General features: G+C 36.3%; 1 protein-coding gene across 3 annotated transcripts; it reads left to right on the forward strand.

Annotated features, from left to right (window-relative positions):
* The first annotated feature begins 395 nt into the window (after nucleotides 1-395).
* Nucleotides 396-18,391, forward strand: LOC109190245 (enhancer of mRNA-decapping protein 4-like). 3 transcript variants are annotated; one of them, XM_019340710.1, is made up of 8 exons: nucleotides 396-1,062; nucleotides 1,337-1,386; nucleotides 1,468-1,630; nucleotides 1,736-1,957; nucleotides 2,168-2,296; nucleotides 2,519-3,166; nucleotides 3,312-3,393; nucleotides 18,377-18,391. In XM_019340710.1, the coding sequence occupies exons 1-7, from the start codon at nucleotides 520-522 to the stop codon at nucleotides 3,360-3,362; spliced, it is 1,806 nt and encodes a 601-aa protein (XP_019196255.1). In that variant the 5' UTR covers nucleotides 396-519; the 3' UTR covers nucleotides 3,363-3,393; nucleotides 18,377-18,391. The 3 variants fall into 3 exon arrangements, with proteins under 3 accessions (XP_019196255.1, XP_019196254.1, XP_019196256.1); XM_019340709.1 differs by lacking the exon at nucleotides 18,377-18,391 and adding an exon at nucleotides 3,731-4,028; XM_019340711.1 differs by lacking the exon at nucleotides 18,377-18,391 and adding an exon at nucleotides 3,731-4,028 and having other exon boundaries at nucleotides 3,315-3,393.
* Nucleotides 18,392-21,055: the final 2,664 nt, after the last annotated feature.

Here is a 21,055-nt window from a genome sequence, read left to right on the forward strand (position 1 = left end):
GTCCGTGCATCGTACGAGTGCAACTACTAGTTGCACAAAATAGCAATTTTAATTTATGAGTATATTTAATAATAAATTCAAAGAATAAATTGAATGACAATTTGAAAGCAATATAGTTCTCAATACTTTAAAAAAAAATCAAGTTACTAGCCCAAATCAATTTATACATATAAATCAGGATAAATCATTCCCAACTAAAACATGTATATGTATATCATAGAGGGTTTAAATAATCAGGAGCCCAAAAAATTAAATGGGCTCTAAAGTCTAAACACAGCTTCCCCCATTTAAAAAAAAAAAAAAAAAAAAAAAAAAAAAACGGACTGGGCTTTGGGATGATTAGCAGTTAGCAGCGAAGTCCGACGGCGTCGTTTTATTTTACGGTTGAAGTAGTTGTTGTTACAGGGCAGAGAAGAGCTAGGATTAGCCCATTCGATACGATCTCTCTCATAGATACATACAGTTCATTCGATACGATCTCTCTCAGAATCAATCGCTTCAGCTGGAAATCCATTCGATATGCACAATCCCTCAATGCCATCGCCGACGCCACCTGTGTCATCTTCGGGGGATACCAATCCCCAAAACCCCAATAACCCTAATTTGATGATTCCTTCGCCGTTTCCCCCACCCTCCGCCTCCGCCTCCGCCCCCGCCCCACCTGTGTCATCTTCGGGGGATACCAATCCCCAAAACCCCAATAACCCAAACTTGATGATTTCTTCGCCCTTTCCTCCTTATCCGGCGCCGACTGGTATCAAACCATTCTATCGTCATTTGATGCTGATGCGCTGTAGGGGCCAGCATTTGAGTGGTGGCGATGACAATAATGTAAGTGTATACGATATAGATGCGAGATTGGGCGGTGATGATGTGCAGAATATAGTCAAGTATATGGGCCTTTTCCGTTTTGATCCATACCCCGCCTATGTTTTAGGCCGTAGGGTTGCCTTCGCCAAGCCCCATATATGTTTTGGGGGTGGACCTCACTGGGGATCCCTAGAACTCTTTAACACACAAACTTTCTTAACCTCTAGAACTGTTGCTCTTGATCTTCATCAGGTATTCATATTCATATTCTCAAGTAGTTATGTTTTTTCACTTTGCATTTGTTATTATGAAAAGAAAATTATGAATTTCTACTTCAACCATACAACCTAAGTTTACTTCACACTTGCTCATAATGAAAAAGAAATTAAAGTAGCTGAATAGGTTATTAATTAGCTGTTTATCATTGAATGGTAGTCTTGCATGAAACATAATATAATGTTTCTAGTCTTTTAATTTTGGGTAAATAAAATCATGTAGCTTCTTTTCTATTTATATCTTCTTTCAGAGGGTTACAGACCTGGCTTTCTTTGCAGAGGATGTTCCCCTTTTGGCTAGGTACTCCATCCTGTTTAATGTTGCTAACACTATTATATTCTCCCATTCTTTATATATATATGTATTTTGCTTATTTGACAGTGCAAGTGTTAATGGGCGGGTTTGTATATGGAAATTCACTGAAGAAAAGGAAAAGGATATGGGCGACTATCCAAAAATAACAAGCCAGATAGTTATTGATATTCAAATTGTGGGAGAAGAACAATCTTTTAACCCACGAGTCTGTTGGCATTGCCAAAAACAGGTTTGTTCTGAGAATATGATCTTTATAACTTTTTAGCATTAATTATTCTATCATTTCTCATTTTCTAAGCTGTCTTAAGCGTTATCATGCTCCTCCTTAACACAGGAAATTCTTGTTGTTGGGATTGGAGAAAGAGTTCTGAAAATTGATACCACAAAAGTTGGAAAAGGTGAAGTATTTTCAGAGAAAAAACCGCTGAGGTGTCCAGTTGACCGCTTGGTTGAAGGTGTCCAGCTTGTTGGTACTCACGATGGAGAAGTCACTGATTTATCGATGTCTCAGTGGATGTCCACCACTCTTCTTGTATCTGCTTCAGTAGATGGCATGGTTGGTTAATTTCTACATTTCATACCTGTGACTTTGCAATGCTAGTTTGTTGAAATACTTTTCTAGCACTTGCTTCTTTTTCTTGAGTTTCTTCACTTAATATCTCTTTTTTCTTTTTCACTTGGTGTTCATTTTGTTTCTTAATGGGTGTAGAGATTATAGTTGCCATTGGCTTGTTAGTTATAGTCTATGATTTTGTCTTTTAAACAGATAAAGGTTTGGAAGGATAGCGAATCAATCCCAATTGCTGTACTGAGTCCCCATGGTGGCCAGCCAGTGTATTCTGTTACATTTTTGGCTCCTCCAAACAACCCTGGCGAGATCATACTAATTACTGGGGTATGTGTGGAATTTTCCTTAAAACTGTTACTATTCATATCTACTTTGAAGTATTAAACAATTCTTTTTTTTTTTTTTTTTTTGCAACAAATGGTCAAATGTAAAATATTTCCTTAAACAGTAAACTGATTGATGTTTTTTTGATTCTTTCAATGGATAAGCGATCACTTAAACTTGCTCTTTTGCTCTGTTCTGCAAATAACTAATTGAAGATGTTCACAGGGCCCACTTAATCGAGAATTGAAGATATGGACATGTGAAGAAGGGCAGTCTGCTAAATCATGGCACTGTAATCAAACATTAGAGCTGAAGAGTTCAGCTGAACCTCTTGAAGAAGCTTTTTTTAATCAGGTTCTGGTTATTTCTCAAGGTGGTTTAATCTTTTTGGCAAATGCCAAAAAGAATTCCATATACGCAGTGCACCTAGAATATGGTCCTAACCCAGCCTCTACAAGGATGGATTACATAGCCGAATTTACTGTTTCTATGCCAACACTTGGTTTCACTTGGACGATTGAACTACTGCCAGATGGTGAACAGGTAGTTCTGTTATATTGTGTTCATACACATGCCATTCGGAAGTATGCTCTGTACTTATCACAGTGTTTACCTCCATTGGAAAATCCTGTGGCTGAGAGGCCAGAATCTAGTACTGAACGAGACCTTGATGCTTTATATGATCGTTATCTTCAAGAAGAAAGTGAAAGGCAGGAAAAGCAGGAAAAGCTCTTACAACAGATGACTAATATGTTGTCCGACCTGCCAAGGCTGGTACAAGATACAGTGAAGAATGAATTAAGTGGCATTGATCAAACTGTTGTGCAGGCTTTAACACCCATTATAGAGAAAGCAGTATCCGAAGCCTTTCAGGTGGATATGGTGAAAATTTTTCCATCTTTGAATATATATATATATATATATATATATATATATATATATATATATATATATATATATATATATATATATATATATATATTATATGTGAGGTTTTAATTGATTCTCTGTGATGTAGAAGGGTGTTGGTGATAAGAGTGAGTCAATTGGAGAAAACAATCAAGTCTAAACTTCAAACTTCTGGCAAGCAAGCTCTTCAGGTAAGCTTAAATTTATCATGCCAGTTTGATTCAGTGTTCCTTAAGCCACATTTGCATTGGTGGTTTTCATGCGAGCTATAAAATATAGAAATTAGCATTTAAAATGGATGAAAATGTTGGCATTGTACTTTTTCTCATAGATTTTTGGGGGTGCTTTATAAATGCTCAGTTTGATTTGGAAATATTTATCCACTAAGATAATTAATATGTTTTTAATGAGCCTGTACCTATCAAAAGATTAAAAAGAATAATTAATTGCACTTAGGTTAATAGTTACTAAAGTTATTTTATTTTCATTAAGTACATTTAATTTAATTGTATTAAACTTGTTACGCAGGAAATATTGAAATCCACTCTTGAAGTTTCAATAATCCTTGCCTTTGACATGTCATCCGCTGATTAAGCACGTTATAAACTCTATGCTGATGACCTGTAAGCCCAAGAATGTTCAAAATCTGGCGAATACAGTTTATCTGTCCCCTTTGTCCATTCCTTTTTTATATTTTGATGTGAAATGTGCAACAGCTTGTGTGGATATTCCAGTTTGAGGTTTAATTCACTTTGGATATTCCTTTTTGAATTGCGACATTCTATTCTGTTTCAATTTCTACTCAATGAAGTGTTTGGTTATGCTCTGTAACATAAGGGATATAATTTACATTGTAGACATTTATATGAATTTGAAGCAATCATTCATTCTTTATCTCAGTAGAAAGTACTATAGCAGTTGAAAGTTGATTTATGGATACCTTATAGAAAGTACTAAAGCACTAACATATAATTAAAGAAGACCCTCTCGAAGAGATCATCCATATGTTGAATCATGACGCCAATGGCGTAGTTGTAAAAAGATTCTACTAAACTCGGGCCTATGGCCTTTCCCTCTGTCCAAAAAAGAAAAAAAAAAGTAAAATTGATACTTTCCCAATTAACTTTACAAACAATTAAAAACATTGTATTATGCCTGCATCACAGTTAAGATAAGAGTTGAAACTTTGACCATTATATATTCATAAAATACAAAAACTGATTGAAAACAAACTTACTTTGGGCATCAAGGCTGAAACCTGGATCCAATTTGTTTCATACTCTCATATGTAGTAAGTCGTGTCGCCGGGGAAGACCATCTTAGAAGCTTCTGGTTTGTACGTTTGTATAGTATGCAGTGAAAATCATTTTAGGCCGAAATGGTTGACAATCAGCAATTGTACTGGGGACCGCGGTGCAGAATGCATTGTGCACCGTGGTATGCCTTTACAGTTAACGGAGCGGCATGTTTGGTGTAATAATTACCAATTGAAATTACGGTGTATCTAAACTGACACTGCCTCACGTATTATTTTTATATTATCAAGTGAAACTGCAATTGAAATGAAATGAAACTGTAGTTGTGTTGAAATGACAGTGTAGTGTATACAAAATGAAACTGAATAACAATTTCACATATTTGAGTGTATATTGCCCAACGAAATTGTAGTTATATCAAAATGATACTGTAGTTGTGTTGAAATGAAACTACAGTGTATATAAAATGAAACTGAATAACATTTCACATATTTGAGTGTATATTGTGCAATGAACCTGTAGTTATATCGAAATGATCATGTAGTTGTGTTGTAATGAAACTATGGTGTATATAAAATTAAATAACATTTTCACATATTTGAGTGTTATAATATCAAATGAAAGTGTAGTTATATTGAAATGAAACTGCAGTGTATACAAAATGAAACTGAATAACAGGGTTACTTTTTGCGGAACGGTGCGAAACGATTAAACAAAATGACGTCGTTTAAAAGCTCGGTGCATAATCCATTATATGCACCGCGGTGCACGATATAATTTGCCGTTGACAATATTGCCATCTACCTATAGCCAAATTAAGGAAGAAATATGTTTATTACTGTTTTATGGGGCGTTTAACATTCCGTCATACTTTACAATAGAATAAGTCTTGTCTGTGATCATTTTACTTAAGATGTATAGGTAATACTTTTTATTTAAAATGTAATTACATTTTAACTAAAACAATAAAACTAGTTAAGTATGCTCACATATAAAGCACAGCGATACAAAAATAATAAAATTAAATTGGTCAATTCAAACATGGCAACAAGTTCACTGAGAAATCAATTAAGTTAATTAATATATATAAGATTCCAATTCATTGAGACATTATATTATTGTTATTGATGTTTTGTATCCCAATTCATATTGTTCAAGCTTGCAAATAAGATTCTACTGGTGATTGAATAATTTTGAGGCTCATTTGCACCCAAAAAAAAAAAAAAGATTTTTTTTATTGAAAAGGAAAAAATAAAAATAAAAAGAGGATCATACTTTTTCACACCTGCGTAGAAGGGTTCAGAAAGAAATTGAAAATTTCTATCAGAACATTTCATATATAATACTTTTTCATATATGTACCAAATATATTGTAAGAGGTAAATAGAGTTTATATATTAGTTTTTTTTATTATTATTATTAATTAAGACAAAATTATAATTTTCTTTTCTCACCCTCACTGAAAGGCTAAATGTACATAAAAGTTAACGTCTAATTTCTAATTCTTAATTTTTTTCAGTTCCTTCTATGAGTTCTATCTAATAAAAAAAAAATTAGAAGCCTAGGGAAGAAAATGAGATCGGGAGAAGAAAATGAGGTTAGATACTTCAATTCAGCTTCTCATTGGAAAAGGAAATCAAAAATTTTTAGGCGTGTGAAATACACTATTCTAAAAAATTTTGATTTCCTTTACTAATCAACAAGGATAATCAAACCAAAACTTTTGAGATACAAGATATCAATTTCTCAGGTCGCTTATACTAGAAATTCACCTGATACTACAAATACGTTGATGTATTGTAATCGGTCACTAAGTATAATCTCAGGTAGCTAAACTTGTGATTAAACGTTCTCGAGCTAAGGTCTGTTCTCTCTCTGGAAGTCCAAAAATCCTCCTCCCAAGCATTAAATGCGCCTTTTATAGACATCTGGAGGGGACACTACATGTCGGGAGCTCGACATGCTAACCACGTGTCTCACATGCACCGGCGTTAGCGGAGGCGACTCCAATAGGTCCACATGCAATGAGATTCCTGATATATGCTTTATCATGAAGTGACTGGTCAAGACGATCGGCTTACATTAATCTGTCAATAACGAGGGTTTGGTGCACGGGTAACGATTCCCGATCACATATGATCGAGAATCTTGTCTCGGTGGAACGAGCCCTTTACCAACCTGCCAAGGCATCTTATGACTAGTTTCGGGGGGTTGGGTAAAACAAAACGTGGTCGGATCTACTTTGAAAATGGACCTCTGATCTCGGTCTCTTGCCCGAATATCGAGCACTTGCAAAGGTATAGGATGAGAGTATAATCCCTATCATCACAAAGCAGTAATAGAATTTTCATATGTTGTCGGGATATATAATTCTTGACTAATCTACTGCAGAGTTTACAAAAGAATTTTTATATACTAAAAGTATCAAGTTACTCTCTTGGTGAATTTCTTATAAAAACAATATGAGAAATTTGACATGTTCTTGTATCTCAAAAGTATATGATTTGATTACCCTTGTTGTTTAATAATGAAAATCACATAGTTTTAAGATAGTGTGTTTCACATGCATGGTGATCAAGTGACCCAATGTTATATATATATATATATATATATATATATATATATATATATATATATATATATATATATAATAAGAATCATATAAGAACCATTTTTTAGATAGGAACCTAAGAACTAATCTAAACCCTTTATTTTATTCAATCTACGGTGCATGTTTAATATGTTTTAATTAGTTTCGTAACTGTTGTTGGGTTTTATTTTTAGTCGACCAAGGGTATTTTAGTAACTCAAACCAGTGCATGTGCTTGGAATGTGAGAATTAATCGTTGATTCTTCGCATTCTGGTTGGAGTTGTTTGCGTAGGGTTGACTTTGTCGTAGACTCCCTTCCTCACCCTCGTTGGCATTCGATTCTCCCCTGTCTACGTTGGTGGTCTATTCCTCGTCTCTGCTTGAGATTCCCGTCTGGGATGAACGGCAGTGATGATCGGAACCCTAAGTGCCCCCAGCCAGCGACGAGGCCATTCGTTGCTCGAGGTGGGTTTCCTTTTTTTTTTTTTTTTCAATGAGTTTTGCATGTTTTGTGTTTCTTGCTGAGTGGGAGTTCCTAGGATTTTGTTTGAACTCTGATGTTGTGACTGATGGATGTATTCTGCATGAGGTTTTGAACTTGAGATGGGAATTTAGTTGTGTCCATGGTATTTAGCATTGGGTTTGAAAATATACTGAAAGAGGTAGTTGGTGTTTGGTTTTGTAATGGAATTAAGAACATTTAATTTGATTGATGTTAATGAATTACATATGAACTATGATGAATTTTGGTTTCTGGTATTAGAAAATATATATTTGGCTAATTTGATCATGTGTTTGAGTGTTTGACTGTTGTTGGCATCCGATTTTTAATTAAAGATTAAAGTTGGTATATTATTGAATGTGATGCCTGTTTTTTTTGTCTTTAAATTATTAAACGGTTAGCTGCTAATGTCTTGTTTCAATGGAGAAATATGGGATGAGGCCTCTGTTGTTTTATCTCCAACCCAGATTTTTTTTCTTATTGAGGGTGGTGCTTTTTTTGCTGCTGCTTTATATCGCTCAGAATTACTCTGTGCACATGGTGAGCTCAAATGGCACACACTGAAATACGCAGGTGCACATGGTTTGGCACACGTGTGCACACACTACATTATGTTAAGGCACACACTGCATTATGTTAGGGCTGCTGGTTCAGATTTTGGTTCTGGGTTGTGTTGTGTGTTAATTTACTTATAATTTGTGTTGTAGCCTTTGATTTACCAAGTTATCGAGAAGGCGAGGGCTGTAGCAATCATTGTTATAGAGTTGGTGGAGGTGCTTCACGAGGCTGCTAGAGCTTGTTCAAGTGAATAGACGGATAGCCTCATCAAAGTCCTGAGCGTAGCTCGGTTGCTGTTGGGGATGGGCCCACTGGCTCCTGGTCATATTAGGGCCACTTAGTAGCCTGCTGAGTCGACTTTCACGTAGACCCAGGATGCATTCTAGGCTAATACTGCAAATTTGTGTGCAGTCAAGGACAAAGCTAGTGACGTGTGATCATTCGTAGCTAGTTGACTTCACTTGGGTACATTCATGTATTCTGATTATGAGATATGATAGCTAATTTTTGGTTGATTTTTACTTTTGTATTGGCACATTTTTTCTTAATGAATGACGCTTTGATGTAATGTTGCACATAGCATTAACACGATTCCAGTGCACAACCCAGGCTGTCATATCATCATGTGTTCTGATGTTCCAGTATAATAGTATTTTGACACATTGCGGCACACAATGCGATATGGCACATACAATTCAATATAAGTGCACATCATCTTCTTTTCCCCTTTTCATCCGTGAACACATTCTATATGGTTTGGCACAAACAGGATGAGTCGTGTCTACACCATATTCTTTACAATCAAATAAGTTTCCGTGAATTCATTTTTGCAGTGTTATTGGACGAAATGGCACACACTGCGTAATCCAAGTGCTTACCAAAACGGCTACAATTGCACAATTTGGCACACACATTGCAATAAGGCACAGACTCAATCTTTACGTAATGGCACAAACATGTTAACATAATCGCACACTAGATTGTATTACATGAACCTGTTCACCGTGGATTCAGTCTAGAAGAATTTTAGCACATGAAGGCACACTAAGACCAACCTTAGTGCACGCCAGTTCATGGTGACAATAACGCATCACAGTATGGCACACATGGTGTAGCCCAGGTGCACACTTCCTTCTTGTACACTTTAAGTGCCGAACCTAATTATGGGCATTATGGCACACTCAATCTCTACGTAACGACACATACATGTTAACGTAAGAGCACACCGGAGTGTGTTACATGAACCTAATTTTCGTGGATTCAATCTAGTAGAATTTTAACACATGATGGCATACTCAGATAAACCTTAGTGATGGTCACAATAACGCTTCACATTATGGCACACATGGTGCAACCCATGTGCACACCACCTTCTTGTACGCCTTTAAGTGCAGAACCTAAGTATGGGCATTATGGCACACACGTGAAACCTAAGTGCACACACTATATTATGTTAAGGCACACACTATATTATGTTAAGGCACACACTGCATTGCATGATTCAGTGTGTTCGGTAACGTACAGGGCAATGCCCAAAAATGGCATAATCATAACATGACTGCGGCCAAATGCACATACCACTCTTGTATGCTTTCACATAGCAGCACGAATGGAAGTATTCAAATAAATTCCAATTGTACTATATAACTAATAATGATAGTGAAGGTATAAATTAATTAAGTTTATTTCTGTTGCGGATTAGAGAATGAAGATGGATGAAGAGATCGAAAGTAGAAAAGAAGAAGAACAGAATTATTTCATTAAGTCTCAACAACCTCACACTGGCTTATATACAAGGCCATATGAACAACTGGAAAAGGAGGGAAAGGAACAGTAAGAATAACCGAAAAATAACCACCAAGGTGATTGAGATGGAGACACGTGGCTTCATCTAACAACATCATCTATCATCATCTGAAAGCCCCCCTCAAGCTGGATTGTACAAGTTGAGTAATCCAAGCTTGGAAACATAAGTGGTAAAGGTGCTAGGGCAGTGAGTCTTTGTAAAGACATCTGCAAGTTGATGTTCAGATGAAACATGAAATAGCTTGATCAGGCCATTGTTGAGTTTCTCTCGAACCAGGTGGCAGTCCAACTCTATATGTTTAGTGCATTCATGGAAGACAGGGTTCTCTGCAATGGCAATTGCGGATTTGCTATCACAATATATAGCCACAGGATCAGCCAACTTTACTCCAAATTCTGCTAACAGATAGGATATCCACTGGATTTCACATGTTGTGGCTGCCAAGGCCCTGTACTTAGCTTCGGAGGAAGACTTGGAAATGGTAGGTTGTTTCTTGGATTTCCAGGATATTAATGCATTCCCAAGAAAAGTGCAAAACCATGTGACAGACTTCCTTGTATCAATGCATGCACCCCAATCAGAATCTGAGAATGCTTTTAGTTGTAAATCAGAAGATGAAGGGAAGAATAGTCCTTGTCCAGGAGCAGCTTTTATGTATCTTAGCACCCTTTGAGCAGCTTGTAAGTGAAGATGAGTAGGTTTATCAAGGAACTGGGATAGTTGTTGAGTGGCAAAGCTTATTTCAGGCCTTGTGATAGTCAAGTATAAAAGCTTGCCAACAATTCTTCTGTACTGAGTATTGTCTTCAATGATGTCTCCTTCATCTTTGCTTAATTTATGGGATGGTACTGTAGGGCTATAAACTGGTTTTGACTCAAGAAAACCTGTATCTTGAAGTAGCTCAATGGCATATTTCCTTTGACTAACTACAATGCCCTTTTTCTGTCTAGCTACCTCCAAACCAAGGAAGTATTTCAGAGGACCTAAGTCCTTTGTCTGGAAATTTGCATTAAGCTTCTGTTTTACCTCTTGAATTAGATTGAGATCTGGTCCTGCAACCACAATATCATCTACATAGACCAGCATAGCCACATAGGAATGGCCTTCTCCCTTGATGAACAGAGAGTTGTCAGGTAAGGACTGTCTGAACCCCATCTTCTGTAAAGCCAAGCTTAGCTTTGTGTTCCATTGCCTGCTGGCCTGCTTCAAGCCATAGAGAGACTTGTTCAACTTGCAAATTAGCCTTGTATTTGTTACTGGATAGCCAGGTGGCAGTTGCATATATACTTCCTCATCTAAATCTCCATGCAAAAAGGCATTATTGACATCCATCTGATGAACATGCCAATCTTTTGCTGCTGCTATAGCCAATAATGTTCTAACAGTGGTCATTTTTGCTACTGGACTGAAAGTGTCCAAGTAGTCAATGCCAAGGGTTTGATTGTATCCTTTTGCCACAAGCTTTGCCTTGTATCTTTCTATATTGCCATCAGCCTTGTACTTGATTTTGTACACCCACTTGCAACCAATTGGCTTCTTAGAAGGGGGCAATTCCACCAAGGTCCATGTGTTGTTTTTCTGTAAGGCTTTGATTTCTTCCTGCATTGCCAGTCTCCAACACTCATCCATAGCAGCCTCCTTATAGTTTTTAGGCTCAACCTGGGAAGTAATGTTCATCACAAAGGACTGGAAGGGTGTGGCCAGCCTGCTATAATCCACAACCTTGCAGATAGGATGAGGAGATGTCTTTAAAGCTGCATTGTGACAAATATAGTCATGAAGATAAGTGGGAGCATTTCTCTGTCTTGTTGACCTCCTGGTGACTTCTGGATGAGATTGGGAAATGCCAGGTGAGCTATCAGCATGCTCATCTGAGCCAGGATGAGAATCAGCCTGCTCATCATTACTGCTACTGCCTGAATTGTGTCTGAGTTCTCTGTTGAGCTCAGTGGCATCACTCATAGGAGATTGACCTGTCTCTCCACAAATGTCATGTGTTTGCTCCTGGACATCTTCTTGTATGGCTTCACCCATAGGAAAGGATCCCATAGTGGGCAGTATAAGTTGAGTGTTGTCCTTTTCTGTCTTGTTAGCCTGCTGGAAAGGGAAAATGTGTTCATAAAAAATCACATCTCTAGATATAAAAAGGTCCTTGGTCATGAAATCATAGACCTTAAATCCCTTTGTCCCATTGGCATAGCCAAGAAATATGCACTTTCTGGCCCTTGCATCTAACTTTGACTTAGGGCCAACAGTTGTGGCATAAGCTAGACAACCAAAGGTCTTCAGGTGTTGATATTATGGGGTTCTTTTAAGCAGGACTTGATAAGGAATCTGATTGTTTATGGCAGCAGATGGTAATCTATTTATTATGTAAGCAGCATGCAAAACACATTCACCCCATAGCTCTTCTGGTAAGTTGGCTTGAAACCTGAGAGCTCTTGCAGTTGCAAGGAGATGGCCATGCTTCCTTTCAACCCTGCTGTTTTGTTGGGGTGTATAGGCACATGAGGTCTGATGTATGATTCCCTTTTGAGAGAAAAAATCAACCATGTTAAACTCCAAGCCATTGTCTGACCTGATGCATTTCACCCTGGATTCAAATTGAGTTTCAACCATGTTGCAGAACTCTGTGATCAAGCCCCTAACTTCAGATTTCATCTTCATCAGGTATATCCACACTGCCCTACTGTGGTCATCCAATATAGTAAGGAAGTAATGGTGTCCATGTATTGTAGCAACTCTGTAAGGACCCCATATATCCACATGTAACAAATCAAAACAATTAGTAGACAAAGATGCACTATGTTGAAAAGGAACTCTTTTCTGCTTAGCAAAATGGCAACTGTCACAAATCATTTCTTTATTTATTTGAATTGTGAGCTCCAACATTTTGAGAAACTGAATTTTTGAATGTGAGGCATGTTCTAATCTGATATGCCATAGGCTACATTTATTGAGGGTTGGAACAGAATTACAAACAGATAGAGTTCTAGGAGGGAAAACAAGGTGATATAAACCATTTTGCAGCTCAGCTCTTCCAATCATTTTGCCATGGATAACATCCTGTATAAGGCAGTGATTAGCATGTATTTTCATCTCACAATTGGACTTCTTAATGAATGCACTCACAGAAATTAAATTGTAGCAGAAGCCAGGAACATATAAGACATCATGGAGCACAAAATCATCAGATAAGTAAACTGAACCAATAGAGGTAATTTCAGCTTGCTGACCATTTGGTAAACTCACATGGAGATCATGGACTTTTCTTTGATGGCTTAGCAGTTCCAGATTGCACACAATATGGTGTGTGGCACCACTATCTACTATCCAATCACTCCTATCAAACTTAACTGAATTGGTTGAGGGAATCATACCTTCAGTTTGGAAATCAGTGGATATGATATTGGCACTGACTTGAGATGGCTGATCAAAAGGTGAGTTCTGGCCTGCATTGATGGACTTATTTGTCTGCATAAACTCCATAAACCTTTTGACATCATCTTGTGTAAAGGACATTCCACTTTCAGCATTAGATTGAGTTGCAGATGGACCCTGTGCCTGATTAGCAAAACCTTGGTTCCTTGACTTTGGTTTCCACCCTGGTGGATAACCATGCTTCTTATAGCATTTGTCATGTGTATGGCCTGTGTAACCACAGTAAGTACACACTGGCCTCTTGTTAACAGCAGAATTCTTCTTGAATCCTGACTGGAATTGCCCATCTGTTCTAGTCATCATCACACTAGCTGAGCTGTTTTCACCTGTCTGATATAGCTGACTTGCAAAGCCAGTGTTAGCCATCTGAAACTGTCTCTCTTGTTGAGCAATCATGGAGTATGCATCATTCACATCTGGCAGAGGCCTCATAAGCATAATTTGATTTCTGGCCCCTGAGTATTTCTCATGTAAGCCAATCAGAAAAATAGAGAGCTTATCCTTCTCAAAGTGTTCATTCAGCTGATCAATCTTCTTCCCACATTCACATTTCTCATTGCAGGCACACTTCAATGGAGGTCTAAGAATAGTCAGTTCATCCCACAGGAGTTTTTGTTTTGTAAAGTATTCATTCAATGAACTATCCCCTTGTTTAGTTTGATATATTTCACAATTGATCTCAGCTATCCTGAATAAATCTTGTTGGCTAAATCTCCTTTTCAGATCACTCCATATGCCATACGCAGTGTCAATCCACAAGACACTCCTTCCTACAGTTGGAGTCAGAGTTCTTACAATCCAAGAGACAACTATATTATTGCACCTTTCCCATGCAAGGTACCTTTCTAGGTTATCTCTAGTCGGTTTGATTATGCTTCCATCAACAAAAGCTACCTTATTCTTACATGAGAGAGCCATAGTCATGGCCCTAGCCCACGGATGGTAGTTCGTTCCATCTAAAGGAACTGACACCAATTCCAGTGCAGGATTTTCGCTAACATGAAGGAAGTAGGGATTCGATTGAGATTGCGGATCGAAAGTTACCTCAGAAGTATTAGATCCTGTGCCTGGATTTGATGGAGTCTGCGGCATGTTTGCGGTGGCTGGATTCTCAATCGGAATTTCTGCTGGAATAGTCTGATTGCTAATCGGAGGCCATGCGTTCATCGAACCAGAAGCCATTGATGAAAAGCTTTGCGAATCTCAGTCTTCCTGCTCTGATACCATGTTGCGGATTAGAGAATGAAGATGGATGAAGAGATCGAAAACAGAAAAGAAGAAGAACAGAATTATTTCATTAAGTCTCAACAACCTCATTACACTGGCTTATATACAAGGCCATATGAACAAATGGAAAAGGAGGGAAAGGAACAGTAAGAATAACCAAAAAATAACAACCAAGGTGATTGAGATGGAGACACGTGGCTTCATCTAACAACATCATCTATCATCATCTGAAAATTTCTTTATATTTATATAATAGTTAACACCATAAATACACTATCAAAATGCATCGTGATATCACTAAAATACCAACTAAAATCGATTATTCAATTCTACCATAGAATCTATATTATTCTAGTATGAAAGTTTTAAAATAAAACACATATAACATTAATAAAATGAGCAGTAAAGAAGCTAAGGTAAAATAATTGTGTGATCTCATTCCAATCTTCATGCTTCAGCAACTCATCAATATCTGGAGCTGCAACTACAGGGCTAGAGTAGGCAATATTAACAGTGGTGGAATAGGAAAGAAATTGATGAGGCTGTGAATCTACAGGGTTAGTAGTTGGTGGCACCCATTATTATTATTATTATTATTATTTGTTGCAATTGTGTGATTATTTACCATTAATGGAGCATTATTGAAACTAATGTAATTATTTTTCTGATATTCCATATTGTATGTCGTGGAGTTGACATTCGCATAGTGATTACTTCTCTTTGATCTAAGGTGTCCTAAGTAAGCTCTAACTATAAAAATTGTCTTTAAGCCCATACACTCATCTCTGTTTGCACTAGGTCGGTCTAATTAAGGGACAAATATTAATGCCCTATTCGGTAACATATATAGTTAGCTTATCAATTAATTTTGACTTATTTGATCACTATTAGCTGTTTGACATAGTTAAATATTCAATGTAAGTGTTTGATTAATTAACTTTTTGTAATAGCTGATTACTCCAAAAAGCTGGTCAAAGTAGTTTTTTCGATCAGTTTTTTGTGAAAGTCATTTGACATGTAATAAGTTATTAGCTAATTTACCAAACATCTTTCTACAATCAGCTAATGCTATTAACTAGTCACCCCACTAACTCATCCACATAACAACTATTTACCAACCATTTCAAAGTGTTGATCATATTGGTTTGTTTTTCATATTGGAGGGAGGCGGATGAGAGGATTGACAGGATGAGGTTGAATGGGGATGATGTGATAATGACAGAGGTGCCAAAAAATGGGTGTATGTCGGGTCCTGCTGGACAGGCCCGCCCGTCATCATGAGTACGATAAGCTGGAACTGCCATGGCTTGGGCAATCCACGGACAATTCGAGAGTTGGTGGTCTTAGTGTCCCGGAAGAATTGAAGCCCGATTTCATCTACTTAATGGAAACAAAGGTAGGACGGGATCATGCGGAGAGACTACGAGTTAAGATTGGTTTTGAAGGGTTATTTTATGTGAATATTGTACGAGGTGGAAGTGGTCTAGCATTATTATGGAAAAAGAATAATACTGCTAGGTTGTTGAATTATTCGAAGAACCATGTGGATATAGAGGTTATTATAAGGGAGGATGTATGGCGTATGACGTGTTTTTATGGATACCCGCAAAGAAATAGGAGGAGGGAGGCCTGGCAGTTGTTGAGTGGATTGAATGATAAGTCTACTCTACCATGGGTAGTGGTTGGAGACTTTAATGATCTGTTGTATCAGCAAGAGAAAAGAGGAGGAAACCGGCATCCTGAGAGCCTGCTCAGAGGTTTTGGGGAAACTATTGATAATTGTGGTTTGCACCAACTACCAATGAAGGGACACCAGTTTACATGGGAGAGAGGGGAGGGGACGGAGGGGTGGATTGATGAGAGGTTGGATAAGGTGCTGGTAACAGCAGGGTGGACTGGTATACATGGGGGGCGTGTGTAGAAAATATTCTGACTCGAAATTCGGATCATTCAGCTCTTTTTCTGAACACTAACATAACACATTTATAGAAAATATACATGGAGGTTGATGGTTGGATTTCAACTATTTATATTTGAGAAGAAAAAGTCTACAAAAATCTTAAAATTAAAAAGTTTACAAAAGTTCATAAATTTTTGAATATCACGTGACTTTTAAAGACTATCTCAAAATCTTGATTGAATATCGCCTGACTTTTAAAGACTCTAAAATTTTGAATTGAATACCCCAAACTTTTAAAGTTCATAAAAGTCTTTAAAACTCTACGAAAGTGATAATTGAATACACCCCAAGTCCATGCGGGGACCACGATACTCACCATCACCGTCACCGCGATTCGTCGACTCGCCGCTGTATTGAACCCACCGGCCACCGCAATACATCATCTATTGAACTGCTGATGTCAGAAATTTCCCTTTTTCTCGGAGACATCTGCAGGACTGCATCCCTTCTCTCCAGCTTCAAGGTAATTCTGTTTTTATTATTATTATTTTTTTAAAATACAAAATTTGCTATTTCATTAATTTGATGTATTCTAAACCTACTCCTGCTTAATTTCAAGAATGATGTATCTCTGCAAATTGAATTAGCTTCAATTACTATTCCAAATTCACTTTCTTTTCAAACAATTGTTATAGTATATATGTAATATACATGAGAATCTTGCTAATTTTAGAATAAAAGCTGGAATAGCGTAAAACTTGCTCCTGAAACTAGAAAAATGCAAAATCTATTTTGATTTGATTTAAATGGGTGCAAACAAGAATTGCTGATACACTAAATGAGATTAGTTCTGCTGGATGCTCAATTTATGTTACTCTATTAGTTTCTCATTGACTATTATGGTTGTGTTAAGAAAATGTATCTATCTCAGAAATGGTTACTCATATTTTGAGATAATTGTCACGGCATAGAGTCCGGCGCAGCACACAACACCCGTGCGGCATCCTGGAGCCCCTCATACCCCGACCAGCTTTACCCTCATACGTGCCAAATTGGTTTCGCTCTGCTATGGGTTCATCAGGGAAGCAGCAATAGCTATCAACCAGTTGTGCCCTCCCCTTCATAGTCACGTCCAAGACTAACGACAGACTCCCCAAACTTGACTAGGTCGGTGTGCTTGACTCGGCCAGACCTTAGAGTAGGCAGAACAACCCTTAACGCTATTGACGCCCACTTTACCCATTTGACATGCTAACCAGTTGGCCCATTCATTCTTTGGGTCGTAATGCGGTCACGGAAAACAGTCAGTGACATAATGCTCTCATTAATTCAACTGATGAGATTATTCTATGTGTTCAAACAGGGGATATCAGAATATGTGTGCTTCCTCCACATAATTTCTTGAAGTAGAAACAGGAATATGATGTTCAGCAGTTGTGCTTATACATATCCTAGCCAATTTTCAACGTTAATACAGAAACAGGTAATGCTTAGATTTTGGGCCCTTGCGTTGTTTCTTGGTTTTAAAATGCCATCAATGCCACTGTTAGTCTGTTAGTGTTCATTATTGGTATCGTTTTGTCCATGGTGTGTTAGATTCCAGGTGTTAGGGTGGATGATTTGCTTCAAATTCAGTTCTTGAAATACCATGCTCCTAGGAAGAAGGCTGGGAAGTTTGCAGTGTCAGCTGAAAAGGCACGAAAAAATGACCATTGTGACTCCATTTTTAAAAAAAAAATTTCTCTTTATGCACTTCTTGTGATTACTTCTCAATTACCATTTTAGAAATTTCCGTTTCAATGTATAGGTAATTGGTATGCCCCCGGTTCACATAACCCGTGGTCAAAGTGAACAATCTTGACCATGGGTTAAAAAACTTCAGGTATTTGCAGACATGGAAGAATTGAGTGTAAAACCCGACGAAGATAGTGTGAGAAGAATTTAGGTGAGTTAGAGAAGCAGAAAATGGTTCTGAAAAGGTATCAGAGGAAATGGAAATATATTCACTTCAAGGGTGAACGTGTTAGGGTGAAAATAGATACATGAGATGAAGAAAGTAGTTGTGACTTACTTGCTGACTCCTAATCAGTGTTGAGTTTAAAGGCTTCTGGAATAGTGAAAGTATATCAGTAGTATTGAACTTGTAAGATGAAAAGGACCTTGAAAAATGAGTGCTTGAATGGGCTTGCAAGTACTCCTCCTTCTGTCTCATTTTATCAGTCTACTTATTATTCATTGCTTAAATCAACGTTTTCTTTTTGTTTATTTTCTTTTGTAACTTTTACTTATTTTAAAATTTAATTTTTTTTTGTATTTAATAGTACTTTTAGAGCAACCAGCATATCAGCTTGACATTTTTCACGATTCTTTTATGAGCCAACAAGGAGGAAGGGGAAACAAAGATAAGAAGGAAAAAAAAAAAAAAAAAAAAGTATGACGCATCTGACGGAATTTTTTTTTTTTTTTTAAGTAACAGAAGACACGCTAGCGCGCGCCCTTCTGGGCGTGCTCCTTGCGCTTGCGCATGGATTCAGTTTTGTTGGCATTTTCCTTACATGGTGGCCTCTACAAAAAAACATAAACTTGCAGAAAAAAAAAATACCCAAAAACTCATCTCCACATTTGTTAAAAATCCTTCCTTGATTTTTTTGAAATCGTTATACCGTGCACCAGGGCGCACATAGCAATATGTGCCCTACGCCTACCAAAACGATGTCGTTTTGTATTCTGTTATAAAGTTCTGTGTTTTCAGGTATAAAATTATGTGTTTTCTATTATATAATTCTGTACATTTGAAACATGGAAATTTTTTCAGTTATAAGATTCTGTGTTTTCAGGTATAAAATTCTGTATTTTCTATTATAAAATTCTGTACATTCGAAACATGGGGATTTTCAGTTATAAAAATTATGTGTTTTCAGGTATAAAATTCTGTGTTTTTAGGTATAAAATTCTGTATTTTCTATTATACAATTCTGTACATTTGAAACATGAATTTTTTTTAAGGGTTAATAGCAGACACGCGAAAAAAGGTACAAAACGACGTCACACGATATAATTTGCCATTTTTTTGTCTGCAAAAATTCATAAAATCTACAAGTGTGGATGCTCTTAGTGTAATTTCTAAATATATAAATTTTGTATACTAATAAGGAAAATGACAATTTTAGTCCATCAATTATACTTATATTGTAGACTCGGTCCATTAGTAATTACTATATATATATATATATATATATCTTTAATTATGTATTATACACAACGTAAATTTTACTTATATATAATAACTAACAAATAGCACAAAAAATATAAATCACACACTGAAAAAACATATGTAACAGATTGAATTGAAAAAATATTATCAATAATTAAATACATAATTTTCTGATGTAAAAATCATATTGTGCAATTTTTTGTAGTCCAACTTCCACGCCACGGTGCACATGCGTTTTGAGTGGTTGAAGGGAGTCTTCGGCATTGTAGTCGGTATCTAAACTTAAGATTCTGACAATGAAGTGACACCTTGTGGTCCAATAATTTCCCATGCATAATGAGAAAATAAAATAAGAATTAAAATTTTATCGTTTGATTAATTAGTAAGGGTAGAATAATATTTTTTTTAAAAATTGTACTGAAGTATTTGATTAATATAGCAATTAAAAAGAAATGAGTAATATGTCTAATCATAATTATATTAACAATAGTATTTTATAAGTTAAAATGAAATACATTATGATAATATTATTATAAATTATAAATTAATTATATTCGCAATTTTATAATAAAATATAGTAAATTATTATAATTATAATAACCTAATAAATCATAAATTATAATAATCAATTTATTATTATAATATAATTAAATTTCACTTTTGGTCCATTGACTATTATACATGAATCACATTTGGTCATGCAATTCAATATTATCCTAGCCAACTATTGTCGGATGTGCTCCTTCCGAAAGAAGTAAATGTAGTGCTCTTCCAAAATTGTTCTTTCCGGAAGAAATATATGTAGTGCTCTTTTTAGAAAGAACACTTCCGACAATAGTTACCTGAGAAATTAGATGACTGGACAAAATGTGATACAAATTTCATAATTATACACCTAATTAAAAAATTTTAATAATCAAGGATCAGATGTAATACATGCAGTTAGGGACCAAAATGTCACACACACACACACACACACACACACATATATATATATAGACAATGAATCTTTTATTTATTTTTCTTTATTTTTTATTCTACTGTTCAAAAGTAGATTAGATGAGTAAAAAGAATAATGAATTTTGTAATTACTAAATAATTTGATTCCAATAGTATATATGATAATGAACTTACAAAAGTAAACAAACAAACATAATAATGAATATCAAAATTCATAATAGGATGCAAAAGTTCCAAATCAAACCACACCTAAATATTTCTAAACGTATAATTTAAGGTAAACTTGCATGATTACACAGTACGACAAGTTTGATAATAAATATGTGATTTGTGTATTACAAATAGACTGTTGACCTGCATCAAAAGTCGTCGGTCGCGGATGAGTACTCGTGTGTCG

Source organism: Ipomoea nil, unplaced genomic scaffold (assembly GCF_001879475.1).
Source record: "Ipomoea nil cultivar Tokyo-kokei standard unplaced genomic scaffold, Asagao_1.1 scaffold1576, whole genome shotgun sequence".
Lineage (NCBI taxonomy): Eukaryota > Viridiplantae > Streptophyta > Magnoliopsida > Solanales > Convolvulaceae > Ipomoea > Ipomoea nil.